Source organism: Dreissena polymorpha, chromosome 4 (genome assembly GCF_020536995.1).
Source record: "Dreissena polymorpha isolate Duluth1 chromosome 4, UMN_Dpol_1.0, whole genome shotgun sequence".
Lineage (NCBI taxonomy): Eukaryota > Metazoa > Mollusca > Bivalvia > Myida > Dreissenidae > Dreissena > Dreissena polymorpha.
The window spans coordinates 128,508,325-128,521,105 of NC_068358.1; the positions used below are offsets into that span (position 1 = coordinate 128,508,325).

General features: G+C 35.3%; 1 protein-coding gene and 1 long non-coding RNA gene across 5 annotated transcripts in view; one reads left to right on the plus strand and one right to left on the minus strand.

Moving 5' to 3' along the window:
• The window catches only part of LOC127876424 (semaphorin-2A-like), a 169,280-nt gene that overhangs the window by 111,860 nt on the left and 44,639 nt on the right, over positions 1-12,781 (plus strand). For 3 of the 4 annotated variants that reach the window (XM_052421699.1, XM_052421701.1, XM_052421700.1), the window contains exons 6-10: positions 3,320-3,362; positions 5,040-5,105; positions 5,791-5,898; positions 7,780-7,809; positions 11,041-11,128. In XM_052421699.1, coding sequence (XP_052277659.1) covers positions 3,320-3,362; positions 5,040-5,105; positions 5,791-5,898; positions 7,780-7,809; positions 11,041-11,128 — 335 coding nt within the window. The remainder of the gene's footprint in view (positions 1-3,319; positions 3,363-5,039; positions 5,106-5,790; positions 5,899-7,779; positions 7,810-11,040; positions 11,129-12,781) is intronic. The other variant, XM_052421702.1, reaches the window with a different exon arrangement.
• Positions 1-12,781, minus strand: part of LOC127876433 (uncharacterized) — a 114,052-nt gene that overhangs the window by 61,999 nt on the left and 39,272 nt on the right. The gene's annotated exons all lie outside the window — the stretch shown is intronic.

The window sequence follows — 12,781 nt, forward strand, 5'->3', positions numbered from 1 at the left end:
TAAACAAATTAAATATATTAATTTAACTCAGTTAATACATCATTAACACCAGAAGAACACTCAAATGTGTTTGTTTATATTTAGTCTATTAACTGTCATTCAATACATTGAAAAACTGCTGCTATTGATCACAATAAATACTTACTTAACTGTTTACTTTGCATCCTCAGTATGATTAATGTGAAGTTTAACAGGTTTTTATAAAGAAATATTGTTATGAAGTTCAAAAAGTTGTTTATTTTAATGTCTGTTTTTATGGTTGTCATTGCGTTATGCGCGCCATTCGCGTAGTCAAAATCAGTCAACAGAATTTTCCTCCCCTCTGACTTTGCCTCAATCACACCCCTGTATCTAGATGATCTTAAGGCCAAGTTCGAACATGGGCCTTGCAGGTTCAAAAACTAGGTCACTGGGTCACTTAGTGCGTTTTTTAACATTCAGCATGGTGTCCTCTCTCTTATTCAAGTAGTTTTCATCCGATCTTCACCAAACTTGGTCAGAAGTTTTATTTAGATGATCTGAAGGCCAAGTACGAACATTGGCCATGCCAGATCAAAAACTAGGTCACAGGGTCACTTAGTACGATTTACACATTGAGCATGGTGTCCGCTCTCTATTTCAAGTAGTTTATATCCAATCTTCACCACACTTGGTCAGAAGTTGTAACTAGATGATGTGTAGGTCAAGTTTGAACATGGGCCATGCTGGGTCAAAAACTAGGTCACGGGTCACTTAGTGTGTTTTAAACCTCACCATGTTGTCCGCTCTCTAATTCAAGAAGTTTTTATCCAATCTTCAGCAAAATTGGTCAGAAGTTGTATCTTGATAATGTCTAGGGCATGTTTGATTATGGGTCATGCCGGATCAAAAACAAGGGCACGGGGTCACTTAGTGCGTTTTAAACATTACAATGTTGTCGGCTCTCTAATTCAAGTAGTTTTCATCCAATCTTCACCAAACTTGGTCAGAAGTTGTATCTAGATGATGTGTATGTCAAGTTTGAATATGGGTCATGCCAAGTCAAAAACTAGGTCACGGGTTATCTTAGTGTGTTTCAATCCTCACCATGTTGTCCGCTCTCTAATTCAAGTAGTTTTCATTCAATCCTCATCAAACTTGGTCACAAGTTTCATCTTAATGATCTCTAGGACAAGTTTGAACATGGGCCATTATGGGCCTAAAACTAGGTCACGGGGTCACTTAGTGCGTTTTTTAACATTCAGCATGGTGTCCGCTCTCTAATTCAAGTAGTTTACATCTGATCTTCACCAAACTTTAATGGAGATGATCTTAAGGCCAAGTTAGAACATGGGCCTTTCTGGGTCAAAAACTAGGTCAAGGGGTCACTAAGTGCGTTTTAAAAATTGAACATGGTGTCCGCTGTTTTGTGTGAAGACGACATGCCAAATGTTATGTGTCAATGCGGCATGTGTGTGTATAAGTCACGCCTGTGACAAAGCTCTAGTTAGCAGAAGTGATGATGGTGGTGGTAGTACAGGTAGTATATTACTTGTAGTGGGGTAGCAGCTAGTACTGTGGTGGTAGAGGTAGAAGTGGTGGCTGTCCTGTAAGCAGTTTAGGTTTTGTGAGTTTTAAATCTTAACAATTATTGTCTTATCAGAAACAATTTTTTTGCAAATTTTTACGGTAAAAGATTTATTACAAGTCACCTTTCAAATGGAATTATAACATTCAAATACTGTTAAATAGACCAGTCCATAATAGCTGTGTATGTCTGCTTAAGACCAATTTGTAACATCCAATATTTAAAAAAATCGTTAATTTCAAGGCTGCAAACTGAGTTAAGTGAGCATTATTTACTGAAACACGAACGGCTCTTCAAATCTGAGTGGAGTGGGTTGGGAACATTCCTCTGTCATAATATGAGCCACAGCATGCAAAAATGGATCCTTCATCATTTACACACCCATATAACTCCTGACGAGACTGTGGATCTTACACCATTTGCACATTCATATAACTTCTGACGAGACCGTGTATCTTACACCATTTGCACACCCATATAACTCCTGACGAGACTGTGGATCTTACACCATTTGCACACCCATATAACTCCTGACGAGACTGTGGATCTTACACCATTTGCACACCCATATAACTCCTGACGAGACTGTGGATCTTACACCATTTGCACACCCATATAACTCCTGACGAGACTGTGGATTTCCATTATAGAGTAACCAAAGCCTTCATGGTCTGATTCGCAGAGAGTTAGCTCCTGACCAGACTGTGTGGATGCCCAATTTGCAGGCTGGTCTTGAGTTATGCTGGCTGGTTATGTCCTAAGACCCATTTTTGCATGACACAGCTCATATTCTGATTCTTCTGATACATACGGAATATTACGCTAGTCAATTGTTCCAAGAGTTTGTATCACTCGAGTGGCTTGTGTCATGACGTATCACACAAGAGGCGGAGCCTCGACTGTGATGCGAAATAGCACAAGCCAAGAGAGTGATATAAACACTTGGAACAATTGACTAGCGCAATATTCCTTTTATTATATACAACAACTAAAGAAAACAGTTAACAAATGTATTTTTTAATTTAACAAAACTGACAAAACAATGACTTAAACGGTACGCCATAGTTTATTTAAGACGCGTATGAATACAGTTTATGTAAATTAACGTGTAAACATTCGAAATGGGAAAACACAGGTTTCCGACACGCTTACCTTAATGCCATTGTTAATCCAATTTTTATTACAATTAAGTTGACAACTTTAATCCGATGTTTATAACAAAAACGTTTAAACGATATGCACTTCCACTTCTATCTTCCATGCCTTTATCGAAACTTAGTTTAAACCACACTATTTTATTGTATTCCTATCGAAATATACATTTATGCATGATAAACACACACACCAAAATACGTTTTTAACACATAGTTTACTGTTAAAAAAAAACCACATCCGACATGTCCTTACAGAGTGCAGATAAAACTATTGTGTTTTGTCACAGAAATGACGTCACACGATGTACTACGTAATATATTTCGTAATATAAAATATTTCTATTTTCGGTGCGTGTAATGTGACGTCATTAAATGGGTTGAAGTAGTCCGGCTAGTATGGTAATACGGAATTGGAAACAGCGAGTAGCGTAATACGGGATTTTTTATTTCAACGATTGATACAACCTGTTTTTTTGTTAAAAGCATTAAACAGGTATATAATAAATTGTATAATGATGCACTTCGGAATAGTTAGTCTCACCTTTGTGATTGTATAAAAATCAGTGTGTTTATAACTGCCTGCTGCCAGTTTGGTATTTTATTTTTTTATTTTTTTCAGGAACTACTTGTATCAGTTGAATAAAAATGATTTGACCTGTACAGTAAGTAGTGATTATCCCTTTATTGTTTTCTCCTTTAATTACAAAATGTATGTCAAAATTCTTCTAAGAAGGCTTTATACAGTATTAAACTATCGTGTGTTAACTTTTTGTAAACATATGTAAAGTATAATGAGACATTTTTATAGAAAGAAACTAATGAAATTCATTTGAAATTTAAAGTAACATAAATACTCAAAATCAACGAATATTTCGTAAAAAAGGGTTTTTGTAGCAATAGCCAACATTTCAACACTAGATGTTGTACAGTTACATAGAGTTAACAAGATACAAAACGCTGGTGTGTTTTTTGTCACAATATACACTTCAACACCGTTATTTTGAACACCGATAATCCGAAGACACCGTTATTTCGAAGTATTTTTCGGGTCCCGATTGTCGTTCTTCTTTGTTCAATGTAAAATTTCATTGTTAATCCGAACTTCGTTAAACCGAAGAAATCATTAATTCGAAATGATTATGTCGGTCCCAACACTATATTTCGCACCTTATTATCAATCTCTAATCCGAAGTCAAAACTGCAAAACACTGAGCGTAATTTCACACCTTTGTCGTCTGCGCGTTGTGCGTCAAAGCCGATAATTACACCTTTGTCGTCTGCGCGTTGTGCGTCAAAGCCGATAATTACACCTTTGTTGTCTGCGCGTAGCATGTTAATTTTATACTGTCGTCAAAAGCCGTCGACGAGGCCGACAACACATGAATGAACATGATATCAAATCAACGTGTGACCACATGCATCAACGACGTAAGGCAGTTCTGCGAGCAAAACACGGGCGTAAGCCAGTTTGTCAATTTCCTTGACAAATAGGAGAAATATGTTACACGTCCAGTTTAGTGCTGCTATCGCCGGTGTTCAGAAAGACATCGCGTTTTATTTAAAAAAAAAGTGAATTCATCTCCGAAAATGTATTCATATGTATTTACATGTATGATGCGCTATGCATTATATTTTATATGTTCTGTAATTAGAGAAAAATTAAAAGAAGAAAAAGAATCGTTTTATTCCTCCGTTTGTTACAAGTAGAAATCTATTGCTATCTGACTAGTTTGCGTTTTTAAGTAAAACAATTATTAAAAGTACAGTGTGACCGAACCATGCGAATTCCACAATGTTGTATTTTTTCAGGATCAAAGAAGTCGTCTGTCAAATGTTTATTTCGAATAATCGTTAATCCGAAGGTTTTTTAACGGTCCCGACGACTTCGAAATAACGGTGTTGAAGTGTAGTGCATTTTAACTACCTGCAAGAATATATATTCAAAAGACACACAATCACTTACATGGTACATAAACATGTGTTGAATATATTGTCCCAAAAAAAGAGAAAAAAAAAGCATTTTGTATTTTGTTAAATCTATATGTTACCGGACCACATCTAGCATTGATATTTTGGCTATTGCTATGAGAACATAGATTTTTTATGTGTTAACTTTATTTTCCAAAATATCGCACGAAATATTCGTTGAATTTTAGTGTTTGTGGGCTTTTAATTTTTCTTCTTAAGTACAGTTCCTATAAGTGAAAGTTACCGATTAAGAAATAGTGAACTTTATCATGGATTATATAATTGTTTGTCCTTTTAAGGTCACTATAAATTGACTGTCAGTGTGTATTCTTGTTACAGATTTTAGTTTCTGTTTCTTTTTGTTTTTCAAGAAAAATCGGTCATTACCAGCAGACGAAGAAACTAAAAGACGGTGCAGACTGCAGGGCAAAACAGATGTTAGATTTGTTGTGATTAAATAAAACCGGTTAAGGGCCATGTTAACAATTGTATTAGATTTTTATCCCTTAATTTTAACATTTCTTGGAAGTTTATCATTCTATTCAAAGACTTTTTGGAATTACATAAAACTTATTTTACGAAAATCTGAACTAAATATTTACAACAATCGTATTAAAATACTTCTTCTTTGTGCACTAATAGGCATTTATATCTGTTTACTGATTGCCAATTCACTAAGGAAGATGTACATGCATTAAGTAATACTTCATTATTGGAAAAAACAAACCAACAATTTCCATGGTTACCATGACAAACGCTAAAGCATTATGAGACATTTACATTGCTGTTTGGTATGTAGTGTGTGCTAGTAAATGTCTGGTAAATGTCAATGATACCTCTACAAATGGCAGAACACATAATAGCCTTGTTCAAGGAAAACTGGGCTAAATGCATGTCCATTCAGCACAGACTAACTAGGGACAACACCTTATGCCTAAACTGGATTCTCGTTTAGGAGAAATTTCCTTTAAATGAAAAATTTATTAAAGCCAAAAGTGTTGTCCCAGAATAGCCTGTGCAGGCTAGCCAATTGATTCGTCACACATGTAAATCATATTAATGTTTATAATACACATTTATAATGTTTTGAAAGTGTTCATAGAATTGTTTCTTGTTTTTTAGGTGCCTGACTGCCAGAACCACATTCGAGTCATCATGGAGAATAATAATCGTAGCCAGCTATTTGTGTGTGGGACCGGGGCCTACTTTCCCACCAAATATTCCCTCAATGTAAGCTTGTTAAGTCCCTGAAATGTATGTTAGAAGTTATTTTTAACCAGGTTTTCCTAAGGAAAAAAACTGGTTATTAGATGTCAGGGGCGGGTGGAACAAGCTTGTCCGGGCCATACCTTTGTCGTTCATTGTGAGATTTTAAAATCATTTGGCACATTTGCTCACCATCATTGAATGGTGTGTTGCGCAAAAGCATTACGTCAATATCTCCAAGGTCAAGGTCACACTTTGAGTTCAAAGGTAAAAAATGGCCTTAAATGAGCTTTTCCAGGCCATTATATGTCGTTCATTGTGAGATTTTAAAATCATTTGGCACATTAGTTCACCATAATTGGACGGTGTGTCCCGCGAAAGAATTAAGTTGATATCTCTAAGGTCAAGGTCGCCATGACTGAAAATAGATTGATTTTGAAACAAGGGGGTAACTATGAACATGTAACAATGTACATCTTGAGTTGTCTCCCTTTATCACACTTTTTCCAAATTGAAATCACGGTTGCCACAAGTAAAAATATATTGAATTTGAAACAAGGGGGGTTACAATGCACATTTTGAATTTTCTCCCTTTATCAGACTTTTTTTTAAATTTAAAACCTGGTTTTGTGACAATTTTGTCCCTTGTTAATATCCTAGTTTGTTGTTGTATAATTCTCAGTCATAAGTATAGATGCCTAACAATTAAATCACAGGAAGCAGAACCGATGTAATTTGATATGGTGCATCTATACTCCTGACCGAGCTTATTTTACAACTAATTATGTTAAAAATATTATTTTGATTCAAACACAATTATGAATGTTGTGAAAGTTAAGAATGAGGGCTATATTTAACTTATTGTTCCACTAAGTTCATCCGTGAGTTGTACTGACATCATCAAACAACATCTTAACAAGTTGACACAATTTCATAGATTAACATTGAGCGAATTCAGATTCATGGATAAACATTTAAAGAAAAAGATATGCTATCCCTTTAATAGATACTACTGTGAATGCCTACACACTTATTTATAATATATAGTTAAACCGGCTTTAAGTTTTGTGTAAAAGTATTACATAGTAAAATAAAATGTTACAGTTTCAATGTTATACAGGAACAGTAAGATTGCAGTGGTTATAATTAAGCATTTTTAAGCTCATGCATTTTTACTGTACAGATGCCCAGAATTTTTCTGAAGAAGTTTTTAAACATTAGTGAAAAGTCTTACTCATACTTATTGCAGAATAGCCTACATTTGATTTCCTTGTTTGTCTTAAGAAAACAAGTGTTGTATTGTGTTTAAGTGTTTGTCTATTGATATCTATTGTGTGTTGTGTTTGATATTACCTTGTATACTCCTTTTAAACTGTTTTCACTGTTGAAGCAAGGTATTCAGTGCTGGTGGTTTTTGGTTAAATGTGGGGCCAAAATTCGGCCTTATTCTAAATATCAAAAGTATATATTTTTCCTAAACAACTGCTTACATTTCCTAATTGAAGATTACCAAATGTTTTTTTATTTAAAAAAAATGCATCATTAAGTTCATTGCCTTTTTCAGGTCTATAAGTTGAACCTTAGTCAAATCACTTTTATTCACCATTTAAAAGGATTTGTAAGCAAAAAAACAACACCAAATTCCCAATTTTAGTCAAAACAACGTTATTTTTCCAAATCTGAAGGGCTCGGGCCCCATGCCCTAAGTTCCCAAAGTATTATAGAAGGTAAAGCCTGTAACTTTTAGAATTCTTCAATTTTGAGTGTGCATAAAAAGGTAAGTTAATTCTTCAATAAATTGAATACAGTTTCTCAGTTGATTTATCATCATTATAAGCCTTATACTGTTGCTTACAGTAATGAATGTCAATTATTTTTGTTCATTTTTTGTGACATCTACAACAGAGGATCACCATGCAGTTCATGCAAAATCAAGTAAATTTATACAGTCCACTCTTGTTATCTTGAAGTCGGCGGGAACAAGAAAATATCGAAATAACGAGAGTTCGAGATATCCGATTAGGCGTTTTCAAAGAAAAATGAGACAAAAATTTACCTTGTTTTTAACATTTAAATACCAGCAATGTGGTCTAACTAAAGCTGTCACAGTGTGGCATAATACTCTCTACTACCCTATCTATTACCTGATATATACGCGTTTTTTATGAGGCACAATTAAATTTGCTATTTAAATGCTTTAAATGACGTTTTAAGTGTTACTGAATTGCATGAACGCGGTTATCATTTTCTACACTGTCGAGTAAACATCCGGTAATGTTGCTGTTTAAAGTTATGATGTAATTGACGTCCAATCAAGACGAGGGTTTTTCATCTGAACATGCGTAAATCACGTTTCGGAATACTGAAATGTACATGTACATTTTGTAGTTTGAAATGCAAATTTCAATCGATTATTAGTACAAGATAAAATAAACCCACACGTTCTAAAGTGACAGGCCATACTCAACATTTAATGGCTAACGACATTACACACATGTGGTCATTGATGCAATTAACGGATCAATTATCTACCGCACAGTATCGGGAGCAGCCGGGCGAAGCGGGACGGTGAAGTATCAAAGAAAAAAATTCTCACCTTTGCTGACATTGGGACAGTTATTAGCACTTCCAGATAAACCACAGTAAATACATGTCAAATCGGGACTCTGGACAAATTTTTATATCGAGATATCAAATTATTCGACATAATGAAAATCGAGATATGTGATGTGTATTAATAAAGATAAAGAAGGAAAAGAAGTAGGGACATTAAGCTTACTTCGACATATCGAGAAAATCGATATATCCGATGTCGAGATAACGAGAGTAGACTTTAGTGCATTTTGATTTTCTTCTTTTTGATCAAATCTTGACATAAGGCAAGCATGTCAATTACACCTGCATACAAGCATGGGTAATGATATATACCTCTGAAATGCAGTCAATCATGTATGGTTGTACTTTGTATTTAAAAAGGTAAATTATAGTCTTCATGCCTTGAAGAAGAAGATTATGTTTCAGGACCATTTTGATAATAACAAGGATTGTAAGCAAATAGCTGGTATTGTTCCATTTTTCTAACAATAAAATAATTACATAATATTTTCATAAACTTTATTAGTGCTCATAATGGTTTTGAAGAAATAATTCTGTACAAGTTATTCACCAATGTATATAACTCATAGTTTGTTGACCATCCATAAAAGGTGGAGGAAAGTTCACTGGTTTTATGATGTATGTCTAGCATGTCTGTCTACATTGGTTGTACGGTCTTTTTTTCTAGTCTCTATGTCATGGGTGTATGAATTTACTAGTTCAATCTTCATGATCTATGTCAGAACTTTTGTTCAAATAATATCAGGGGCTGCACAGAACAGTTCAGTTCATTTGTATCTCAGGTGAGCGACTTTAGGCCTTTCAGGCTCTCTGGTTTACATCACATTTCATGACCTGTTTGAAAGAATGTCTGAATATATGGTTTTATATTTGTCTGATTACATCAATTATTAGTGATTATGCACCTCAGTATGGAAAAGCATTCTTATAGTCGGATGTTTTTTAACCGAGTTGCTATGCAAGCAAGCTCACAAAATTAATGTAACAATTCCTTGGTTGCCTGTAGCTGTTTAACCAGCTTTTCACCTTATATGACCTTTACATAATGCCAGTAGACCTGAATGAATACACTCCATTCATTCCATTGGCTGAATAGAGCATAATGCATCGGAAAATTAGCAACATCATCTTCTTAGTGTAGGGAAATGCGGACCAAACTGCATGTTCATGTATATACATTGTTACAGATTTTCACCCAGTTACAATGACGCATAACGTGTGAAAAAAAAAGAGCACAAAAATGCTTTAACCTTTGTTTAAGCTCACCTGAGCACAACATGATCAACTTTTGTCCGTTTTCTGTCGTCAACAGTGGCCTTGTTAACTAGAGGCCACATTTATTTTCAATCTTCATAAAACTTTGTCAGAAGATTTGTCCCAATGATTTGGACGTTTTCAAAAATGGTTCTGATTGGTTGAAAAACATTACTGCCAGGGGGCGGGACATTTTTCCTTATATGGCTATAGTAAAACCTTGTTTACACTCTAGAGGCCATATTCATTGTCCGATCATCATAACACTTGGTCAGAAGATTTATCCCAATGATATCTTGGACAAGATTGAAAATGGTTCCTGTGGGTTGAAAAACATGGCCACCAGCGGGTGGGGCATTCTCCTTGTATGACTATATATGGAAATAGTAAAAAATTGTTTACACTCTAGAGGCCACATTTATTGTCTGATCTTCATGAAACTTGGTCAGGTGATTTGTCCCAATGATATCTTGGGACGGGTTTGAGTTGGTTGAAAAACATGGTCACCAAGTGGCTGGTCAATATTCTATAGTCAAAACTTGATAACTCTCTAAAAGTCACATTTATCTTCATTATCCTCGGTCAGAACATTTTGTTAAAATGATATTTTGGATGAGTTTGAAAATGGTTCAGGTCTGTTGACAAACATGGCCACCAGGGGTCGGGGCTTTTTTCCTAAAAGGCTATAGTGAAACCTTGTTAACACTCTTTAAGTCACATTAATTGTTCACTTTTCCATGAAATTCGGTCATATCATTTTTTTTAATGACATCTTGGATGAGTTTGAAAATGGTTCAGTTCTGTTGACAAACATGGCCACCGGGGTGGCAGGGCATTTTTCCAAAAATGGCTAAAGTAAAACCTTGTTAATACTTTTTAAGTCACATGTTTTGTTCACTTTTCATGAAACTTGGTCAGAACATGTGTTCTTATGATATCTTGGGCTGCACAGAACAGGTCAGTTCCTATGTACTTCATGTGAGCAAATTTGGGCCTTTTAGGCCGTCTTGTTTCTTGTCTTGTTGGATTGTCTTTCTGTCTGTTTGGTTTTCTGTCTTTCTGTGTGTATTTTTCTGTCTTAACTTGTGCTTGAGGTTGTTTTTTTATAAATAAGAGTTTTAAGACAAAATTCGATATTTTTTTCAACTTGATAAAGTTTTTCCTTTATGTTACTTAAATTGTATACCATGATTATTACAATTTGCTTAACTTTTAGACATGTAGGGACAGGGGTTTCTATTGTTACAATCTCTATTTATGTTCTGTTTAAATTGTTATGTTTGCATTGTTTTTCAGGCAAATTTAACAGACACGGAAAGTAGTGGTAGAGGAAATGGCATCTGCCCATTTGATCCAAATGATAATGCAACATCCTTGTACACAAGTATGTAAACATATAAGCCTCTTTCTGAGAAAACTGCGCCCCAATGCAAGTGCGTTAAGTGTCCTTACAGGCTAATCAGAGAGGACACTTTCTGCTTAAATGCAATTTTTCTTTTATAGGAAGTCTTTTCTAAACAAAAATCCAGTTTTTGCAGAAAGTGTTGTCCTTGATTAGCCTCTGCAGGCTGCACAGGCTTATATTTGATGACACCTTACACACTGCACAGGCTTATATTTGATGACACCTTACACACTGCACAGGCTTATATTTGATGACACCTTGCACACTGCACAGGCTTATATTTGATGACACCTTACACACTGCACAGGCTTATATTTGATGACACCTTACACACTGCACAGGCTTATATTTGATGACACCTTACACACTGCACAGGCTTATATTTGATGACACCTTACACAGTTTAAGCTTATTTTTCAAAGAACAAAGCGCATATTTCAACAAATTGGGGCTTAGAACACCTGTGTAAAGTATTGTCCCTGATTGTCTGGTGTAGTCTGCAAGGGAAATTTGGCTTCCATTGTACTTCTGGTTCAATTAGTGAAGATCTGAAATTTTTCGCTCGACTATTATATATGAAATATATATAGTGGAGCTATCCTACTCACCCTGGCGTCAGTGTTGCTGTTCCCGTATCCATTCCCGTACGGTGGAAATGTTAAAGTTTGCGTACTACCCCAAATATTTTCAATGTCCCTTGACGTATTGCTTTCATATTTTGCATTATTGTTTACCATCATGACCCCAACCTATAAACAAGAGCAGACAACTGTATCAAGCATTTTGACAGAATTATTGCCCCTTTTATACTTAGAGTATGCATGTTATTGATAAATCTATGTTAAAGTTTGCGTACTACCCCAAATATTTCCAATGTCCTTTGACATATTGCTTTCATATTTTGCATACTTGTTAACCAACATCACCCCCAAACTATAAACAAGAGCAGACAACTCTAGCAAGCATTTTGTCTTAATTATTGCCCCTTTTATACTTAGAATATGCATATTATTGATAAATCTATGTTAAAGTTTGCGTACTACCCCAAATATTTCCTATTTTCCTAGACATATTGCTTTCATATTTTGCATACATGTTTACCAACATGACCCCAACCTATAAACAAGAGCAGACAACTGTATCAAGCATTTTGACAGAATTATGGCCCCTTTTATACTTAGATAATTGAACATTTTGCTTTAATTGCCATAACTTCTTTATTTATGATCAGATTTTATTAATACTCTGACAAAACAGCACTTTCCTGAATACCACAATGGATTCCACCCAAACAATACCCCACACCCCAACCCCCAGAATCCCTGCCCCCCCCCAAAATAAAGATCATCTAATAAATGACCCCACCCCACATTATACCCCCCTCTCACCCCCCCCCCCTACCCCCCCCCCAAAAAAAAATTTTTTTTTTTCTTTTTTTATGTCCCCCACTTAACTATATTGTTTTTGCCCTGTCTGTTGGTCTGTTGGTTGGTCTGTTGGTTTGCGCCAACTTTAACATTTGCAGTAACTTTTGCAATATTAAAGATAGCAACTCGATATTTGGCATGCATATGTATCTCATGGAGCTGCACATTTTGAGTGGTGAAAAGTCAAGGTCAAGGTCATCCTTCA